A 9447-nucleotide genomic window follows, 5' to 3' on the forward strand; every position below is an offset into this window, starting at 1 on the left:
TGAAGAAGAAAGAAGGATGGCCAATAGACACATGAAGAAATGCTCAACCTCCCTAGCCATAAAAGAAATGCAAATCAAAACAACATTGAGATATCACCTGCCCTGGCTCTCTTGTGGCTGGCCTTTTTCCTCTGTCAGCTGTTTCCTTGCTGCACAGCTGGAGGGAATCTGCTCAGGAGGAAGCGGTGGGGCTTGCTGCCCTCAGCAGCAGCCCCAGCCAGGCAGGGAGAGTTGATTCCAGTATTTCTCTTTGTTTCTCTAAGGCACTCTGTCTCCCTCCCACAGAAAACTGAGTCCTAGCTCCTCTTTCAAACATTTGTGATCTAGCAATCCCAATCTCTTCCCCATGATTCCTCAGTCATGGTATGCAGATGCTTCCTGCCTTTCCCAGTGCTGTGTTACTTCCGCATCTGTCTTTTAAGTCCCTGCCTGTCTTTTTAACCAATTCCCTGTATTAAATTCCCCGTGTTATAATAACTCATGTGATTCCTACCTCTTGGATTGTATCCTGTTAGATACTGGGGCCTGACTAACTTAAGGACCTCTTCTAACATATTGGGGACCCTGCCCCCTTCTCGTACATGCCTCTGGAATTGCACCAAGTGGGCACGTTTAATCCTAACAGCCCAGTGCTGCTGAAGCTGATGGTCTCACTTTTCTTCTGGTACCGAGTGTCAAAGAAGTTCAATGGCTTTTCCATGGTCACCCAGCACATTACAATTCCAACTGGGACCCAGCTCTCCCTCTGAGTGAGTCATGGGGCAGAGGTGAGTGAAGGAGAGGATGGTGATCACAAAGGCAGTGTCTTGAGATGAGGAGAGCCAGGGATAATATCCCCAACAGTGATAATAGCCAGGCCAGGGAGAGGAGAGCTGGCTGGTGATGTTGTAGGCAAAAGCCAGGATGGGGTGAATAAATATGGGCAAGGGTAGCTACTGCCTTGAAACTGCTGCCTCTTTCCTAAAGAGGTTTCTACACCTTGAGAAAGATTAAACCACAAAGAAAATGAATTTTCTTTAGCATTATTCAAATATCTTATATTTGCAACCCTTTAAAATATGTGGAGCACGATACAGTGTAAGACATTCTGTCATCTGACAGCACATTAACATTTGGTTCCCTTGATGATGTTCTGGTTCTCATAATGGTATTTCTCTTTTCAATTCTACTGCTAGGAAGCTCACAATTCAATGGGTAGCCTGATGTGGGAACCCATGGCTGTCATGATTTGCCTTGCTTTATTTCCTTTATGTCCATTTCATTTCAACATATTTTATTAAACATTGTATACGTCCTTGTGAATCTTCTCAAAATATTTTGGAAAGAAATTCTAGGATATTTCTCCTTCCATGTGTATCTTCACCTATAATTTCTTCTCTACCTCCATTTATACCTTAGTTCTGTATTTGTCCTTCATCTATATCTCTGTCAGTACTTTTATCCTCATTGATAAATGTTAAGAGACAAAGACCATTCAACTCTGTCTTGGTAATTTTCCAGTTGTATGTTTTAACCCATATTTAAATACGAAAGCATAATTATGACACTTTTGATATGAAGATGGTTCACATCTGGTGTTGGCAACCACTGTGTTTCCATAAGAAAGCTGTTCAATGACAGACATACTAATGGGTCTGTGATAGAGAACCCAAAACTTAAAAAGTTCTAACCCATCAAGAAATCTCATTCATCATTTCATTTTTTGGAAAGGATATAAAAAATGAAATGCCAAAGCTATAATGTCAGGACCGTTTAAAATGTCAAGTGCTTGTTGTTGCATAGCCAGGCTGTCTGCTCTTCTGATCAAACCTCCAACTGGCATAATAATTACAGCTGATACATCACATTTTCATGCACAACTGGACCCAGATTTATAACACATCATATGGAAACATTCACACTGCCCAGGCTGAGCATTCTTCTTTGCCTATACAGCTTACAGTTTTTAACTCTGAGCAAAACATTATTACTAATTCAAGACATCATTCAAGGTAAAGGAATGAGAAATCAGGGCAGAGGAAACAAAATTCCCCAATGGATCAGAATTCAGTCATTTATAATATATAGATACAACAAGAGCCAAGAGGCAGAGAACACATTTGCCAAATGAATGTTTAATCTAAGAATGCTAAACTGTGGAGACACTTCACAATAAGCCAGTGCTCTTTAAAGATTCAGCTTAATTTAAGTATACAAGGTAGCATACACATGAGCTCTATTTTGAACAGATAGATATGGAGACAGTTCTTCATTCTTTCATTCATATATTTATTTTACAATCCTGAGGATTGAACTCCAGGCTATGTGGTGTATGAACCCAAGGCTTCACACATGCTACACCCTGCCACTTGATACAGACTCTCAGCCCTTTTGGTTGTTTTTTGGTTTAGAGATAGGCTCTTGCTAAATTGGACCTCCCAAGTAGCTATGATTATAGGCATGTGCCAACCATACCAGGTTCAGTCCTTCAGCTTAATCATCATATATTAATATTTGGGAAGAACATTAATGCCCACATAAAAGCAATAATGTATCTGTGTATGAACTTTAAAAGTTTCTATTGGATTCAAATAAAATCTATATTAATAAGACTATACCAGTTATAGTAAAGACTAATGCCAACAACAGCACGTATGTGAGGAAGATTTCGATTCTACTCTACTAAAGGTTTTGGGTTCACTACAAGCCTGGAACGAGATTCTCACAGTGACTACATGTTCACCTTCCAAACCAGCCTTGTTCTGGTGGTTAGAGGGCTCTTCTGTGTCTGGTTGCTTCCCATTACAGATGACTTTCAGCACATTGGAAAGGTCAAAGCTCTTGGAAACAATTTCTAGGATATCCTGATCTTTCTCCATGCCATTGATAAATTCTTCTAAAGTCAACTCTCCTGTAAAATAATAAAAGAGCAAGTAACAAAAGGCTCAAGTAACTAGAGCTCCATAGTGCTGTGACACATAGCATACATTTACTGGTATTTATTATATTGATGTTTTTCTTTTTGTATTCTTTTTTTGGGGGGGGGTCTGAACTCTGGGCCTGGGTGCTGTCCCTCAGCTCTTCGGCTCAAGGCTAGCACTCTACCACTTGAGCCACAGTGCTACTTCCGGCTTTTTTTCCCCTGCTTATGTGGTGCTGAGGAATCGAACCCAGGGACTCATGCATGCAAGGCAAGCACTCTACTACTGAGCCAACTTCCCAGCCCCATCTTTTTGTGTTCTTATACCTCTATCAGGATGGAAGACCTGTGGGAAATCTTCATATAAAAAAAAATAATTCACAGCTGTGTGGCAGTGGCTCATACCTGTAATCCTAGCTACCCAGGAGGTTGAGATCTGAGAATCATGGTTCAAAGCCAGCCTAGCAGGAAAGTCCGTGAGACTCTTATCTTCAATTAACCACCAGAAAACCAGAAGTGGCACTGTGGCTCAAGTGTTAGAGAGCTCTCCTTTAGCTGAAGAGCTCAGGGACAGTGCCCAGACCCAGAGTTCAAGCCCCCACGGGGAAAAAAAATTCACTGATGGGACTACCAATGGAAATAAAGATAATGTTATTTTTAAGAACATCAGGTAAGACACCTGTTGAAAGGGAGCACATACACATCTACATCTCTATACAATATTGGTTATCTGACTGAACTTCCTGAAGTCCTGAAGCTATGACCATGTCATAGGAGCAGGCATAAAGTCAGGAGAGGATGACCACATGGCTGTTTTCAATATTTTTCTCTCTGAGAAAATAATCCCTGAAGCTGTTCAAATCTGTAAGTGAGCTGCAGCATGTGTTCATCCCACATGTCATTACTGATCACTTCTCTTTTTACTGACCACAGGCCTCTTCTTTTTTCCTGCTTTTGACACTCAATTTTACCACTTTAAGTTAAGGCTTAGTCTTGTGCTGACCAGCCCATGGCTAAAATTGTGGGACTTGTACCCATGTGTACCAGCTGCCATTTTAATCCTATTATCCTCATTGTACAAGATAGTTTTGCTTTTGGGGGGATGGGGATAAAAGGGATTCTCTGTTGTCTTAAATCATCTGAATCCAAATTATGAATGTTTTGTAGTTGAAGGATACAGAGGTAGCTCTGGATCTCAAAGTGATCACATGTAATTGAGTTTGTAACTAAGTGGAAAATCTTCCACAGACAAGTCCATTTAGCAGCCAGAAGCAAAAAGCCAGTGGCTACTAAACCCAGGTATTAACACCATACCTCTGTATATGACAAGAAAAAGGCTTGGGCAAAGTTCAGCTTACACAGCGACGAATAAATATCCCCTTTGCATAAGGAAGCATACAACCATAAAATTAACCAAAGTAAAGTGGAGAGGACAGCAAGCAAACAGAGGAAGGTGTTGGGGAGGGTCACATGTACAGTACAGGATGTGGCTCAAACAATTAAGCAGAACTGCCTTTCATATTTCCAACCACAGCTGAAAATGTCCAATCCAAGAGACTTTTCAAACTTCTAGGAGCTCAGCATGCTAAAAGGGGAGCAGTAGTGGAGGGAGAGACTTCCACCATGAGAGTTTATCATTTCTGCTGGCCATAGGAGAAGCTATAGCTGAAGGTAACATGGTGGTACCATCTCAGCTGAAAAACAACACAGTCTACCAATGTGGAGTGGGAAAAAAAGATAGAATTCTTCATTGCTTTGTCATTTGCCTCAAAATACCAATGACCCTTACATGTTAACTTCGTTCATTTACCTAATCACTTGTCATAAAACATCTTTTCCAAATTGTCAACTCTACCTTCAGTGACTTGTAAGGTTGACAATAGCTAAATTCCTTCTTTTGAAGTACTCCTCACCCCCTTTCCCTGTAGTATGCACCATCCATTCTTCAGACATGCCCCTGCCACGTGGGAATAGGCACAATTAACTGCAGGGTTGGGATGCATTGTCTCTCTTCATCCATGTTTCTCTAACATTGCTTCCGATCTTCTTTGACTATGGATTTATATCCAAACAAATTAAAGAGATGGCTTGCAAAACAGGGTTCCTAGGAAGGATCTGTGTAGTCCCAGATCGCCACTAAAAAGTGTACCCAGTGGCACTCCAGTGGTTCAAGCCTGTAATTCTAAGGGTTGTGATTAGAGGCCAGTCCAGGCAGGAAATGCCATGAGACTCCTATCTCCAATTAACCACAAAAAAAAGAGAGAGAGAGAGAGAAAGAGCTGGAAGTAGAGCTGTGATTCAAGTGACAAAGTGCTAGCTTTGAGTGACAAAGCTCAGGGATAGTGCCCAGGCCCTGTATTCAAGGCCCAGGATTGGCACCAAAACAAAAACAAAAAGCAAGTACATCCAGCAAACACACAAAGCCTGCAAGAGACGTGTGAACTGGAGATCACAGGATTCAGAAAGATTCAGTTGGTTACTGAGTTTATTATTGTTTTATATTTATGTTTTGTATTGTGAAAATACCGTGCAGAGGAGTTACAATTACATGAGCAAGGAAATGAGTACATTTTTTTATCAAAGATTGTTGCCTCCTCCTTTGTTTCCCCTACCATCCTTGCTCTCCCATCTCCCCCTGTACTTGTTTTATATTTAATAACATGCTTTTGAAGGGCATAATTCAAATTGTCAAATTGTACATTTATATGTTGAAATGTGCACACATATATATGTATAACTCACATCTACTGTTTGGGATTGTTTCTTGTGCTGGTGGACAATATTACAGGTGTTACTCCATAATTTATAATCAGTTCTAGCAGCTTAATTGGTAATAGGACAGCTATTCATGGATATTTAGGTTAGCTCTGGTTTTACAAAATAATGATCCTTTACATATTTTACAAAATGATAATATTCCTAGGTCATGCATTTCTTCACATCAATTTTAAATTTTTTTTCTAATAACTGGACTTGCACCCAGGGTTTTATGCTTTTGCTTGACTTACTTGCTCATGGCTAGCACTCTACTAGTTGAGCTGTGCCTCCAGCCCAGTTTTTTGCTGGCTAATTACAGATAGTCTCCTAGACTTTTCTGCCTGGGCTGGCTTTGAATTGTGATCCTCCATGTCTCAGCCTCCTGAGTAGCTAGGATTAGAGGCCTGAGCTGCCAATGCCCAGCAACTGTTTTCCTTTGTGCAAATACATATTTATGTGTTTATTTATTTTTATTGTAAAGATGATACAGTTCCATGAGACAGGTAATGAGTACATTTCTTCTTGAACAGTTTTCTCCTGGATTTTCCCTCCTGCCCAAAGTGTGTATTTTCAACATAGTGTTGTCTAGCAGACACTAGTGTCTGCTGCATTGGTTCACTCTTAGTCCCACCATTTCTGTGCTCTCCCTTACCCTCCCTCAGATGAACTTATGTACAAGATAAAAGGTACAGAAATCAAAATCAGCAACAAAGGAGAAAAGAAGCAAAAAAACAAAACACCTCTTGTTTCCTTTTCTTTGATTTCATTTTGATAAACACCATTTTATATGATTGTATGTGCATAGCTATTGAGCCTCTGGTACTGAGGATTGAACTTAGAACTTCAAGCTTTCTTTGTTTGCTTGCTTGTATGACACCTTACCACATCTCCAGTCCCATTTTTTCTCACTGACATCTTAAGTAATCTTTTATAGCAAAACCAAACACCCTCCATTCCAAAGAACAATGTATAAAAAATAAAATAAGTAAAGGCCAAATTTTATTGCTTATACTTGCTTTAGTCATTTTTGCTCTAAAGATGTTAGTCTAGTTTGAAAAGAAATTAATCAGCAGTGTAAGAAATACTGACTGTTTTCTGTTCATATTCCTTTTTGTCTTCATTTCCTGTAAAATTGTGCAAGGGGCTGAGAAGCAAGGATGGGCCAGGAAAAATCAGGGGACAAGGACATCCCCATTGTCACCAGAGCGTGCTGGGGCTGATGTCAAATGAGACTCCAGGTTTTGTGTTTATTAGCCAGGTGGCACTGGAGGCTTGTTTCAGCATTTTGTAGCAGGTATAACTTCCAGAAGTTTCCTCTCCATGGGCAACTGGGTTGCTCCTACTTCTGCCTACTTTTCAGTGTCCCAGTTTGATTCAATGTGACCTGAATCAAAACCCTGGCCTTCCTTGGTGGTAATTCAAAGAAATATCTTTGTATTCTGTTCCTGTTTTCTTTTACTTAAAATATCTGCTCAGGGATTGGCCTCCTTTTCTTTCTCTCCAGCCTCTTTACAAGGTCACTGTTACTGCTGAGAGTCATTCAGATCACCCTTCTCTCCAAGCTATTAGACTCTGTCGATCTGTCTGCACTAGGTGGGGTGCTGTCTGCCTGGATGGGGTGATTAGCACCTGTGATCCTCCTGAATCAGGCCAAGAACGACTCCTAGCTGTGGCATGATGGGCCGTGGCTTGCTCTTCTTTGGAAGAATGTCTTGTCTCATTTATACTGATTTTCCTCATTGTCTTCTTGGCTTACGTTTTCTAATATTAGGGATGTTTATGATTCTCTCCAAGCTCTCCTCCCTTTAAAAAATATATATAAAACTAACTGGTTACATCCTAGTAAACCTGTATACTCAATGTTAAACAACAACCAAACAAAAAGGCAACATAAAAAGAAAAATAATTCCCTTTGCTTTTTCAGGTTCTAGTTCCTGCTAACCAATCCAATGTGTGTTTTGCATAAGCATATATGTTAATTTCTAAAATATTCTTCTAGGTACTTTTCCTTTTATAGGTAGCATCTGATATTTTACTGGTTTGTTCTTTGTGGCTACTTTTATTTTTTGTATCATGTATTCCATGAAGGCATTCATTTATTTCCAGTTCCTTATGTAGCACACACTGACTTTCAGCAACAGGCATTATGCAAGTACACAAACCAGAGGTTCGTCTAGAATTAAGCCTATACCTTACTTTCATTAATCATTTTACTGTCAATAATTTTTCTGTCCCACCTGACAAGATGTTGATCTCGGTTTTGCAAACAATTTACGATGGCATTTGGGGTTATCATGTAAATCCTTGAAAGATATTTTTACTATGATAACTTTCTGTGCTGTTGTTGTCTTTATCTTTGGCTTTGATGTTTATAAGATGGCCAGATGATATACAATGATATATTAGGGTGTTTGGGGCTTTTTCTTCTTCCTTATTTTTTGCCAAGTACTAGAGTTTGAACTCAAGGTAGATCACGTTCTTGCCTTGCTTTGTTCAGCTGGTGCTTTACCACTTAGTGGCTCTGTTTGCTGATTAATTGGAGATGGCACTCATCAACTAAGCTGCCCAGATTGACTTTGAACCTCTATCCTCCAGGCCCAGGTCTGGAGCCACCAGCTCCTTTTTATTTTGAGAAACCAAAAAGTTTCTTACCTTTCTTTTTTTGGCGGGGGGGAGTCCGGTCGTGAGCCTGAACTCTGGGCCTGGGCACTGTCCCTCAGCTCTTCAGCTCAAGGCTAGCGCTCTACAGCTTGAGCCACAGCACCAATTCTGGCTTTCTTCTTTTTCTACTTTTGTGGTACTGAGGAATCGAACCCAGGGCCTCATGCATTTAAGGCAAGCACTCTACCACTGAGCCACCTTCCCAGCCCCTTCTTATCTTTCTTATACCGTCAGGCCATAGAATTGTGGCACTCTTAACCGAGTACCTCTGCTTTCACCAACAGTGATGTTTTTACCGCCATGAGAGCCAACACTGTATTTGAGGCACTCATGCCTAGGCATGCAGAAATAGATCATTTCTTCTGGGTAACAACTCCTCTTCTGATTACTCACCTCTGTCAAATCCTGGTCCAATCCTTTCACATTTTTTTTTTGTAAATATCAATCTTCAAGATCATCCTCACCTTGTCTTTTTGCTTCGCTGTTGTATCAGGCTATCTTTGTCCCATAGTAAAAATTGTAACATCATATATATATATATATATATATATGTACATGTGTATATATGTGTATATATGTGTCTGTAGATGTATGTGTGTATATACACATATTGACTCACCACTCTCAATGAGATGATGTGTAAACCTTCTAAGAAATTCCTACATAAAAGCAAGGCTTGGGCTGGGATGTAGTTCAGTGGCAAAAGCGCTTGCCTAGCAAGTGCAACATCCTAGGTTCGATCCCCAGTACCAAAAAATAAAAGACAAAAAAAAAAAGCAAGGCTCATCTATTTTTATCTTTGCTTATGCATTTCCCAGGAAGCAACTGTTCACTGTTATTTCAAAGTGTTTGTGTGCTTCTGTTTGTATAGTTTTTGCTTAAAATATAAATGGGTAGGAAGAGTTGCACTGATGTCTGAATTCAGGGCTTCTAGTTCTTTTTACATTTTCCCATATGCTCTTGTTTCCTGGGGTAAGCCTCAGACTGTGATACTCTTTTTTTTTTTTTTCATTTCATGATTGATGTTTTATTTATTTTTTTAATTTAATTTTATTTTATTTGTGAACATACTGTACAGAGGGGTTACAATTGCATGGGCAGGATAATGCGTACATTTCTTACCAAACATT

The 9447-nt window shown here is 39.9% G+C and overlaps 1 protein-coding gene across 1 annotated transcript in view; it reads right to left on the reverse strand.

Annotated features, from left to right (window-relative positions):
* The window catches only part of Guca1c (guanylate cyclase activator 1C), a 34142-nt gene that overhangs the window by 2214 nt on the left and 22481 nt on the right, over positions 1-9447 (reverse strand). Inside the window, exon 4 of the mRNA XM_013028507.1 lies at positions 2706-2890. Coding sequence (XP_012883961.1) covers positions 2706-2890 — 185 coding nt within the window. The remainder of the gene's footprint in view (positions 1-2705; positions 2891-9447) is intronic.

Source organism: Dipodomys ordii, unplaced genomic scaffold (genome assembly GCF_000151885.1).
Source record: "Dipodomys ordii isolate 6190 unplaced genomic scaffold, Dord_2.0 Scaffold111, whole genome shotgun sequence".
Lineage (NCBI taxonomy): Eukaryota > Metazoa > Chordata > Mammalia > Rodentia > Heteromyidae > Dipodomys > Dipodomys ordii.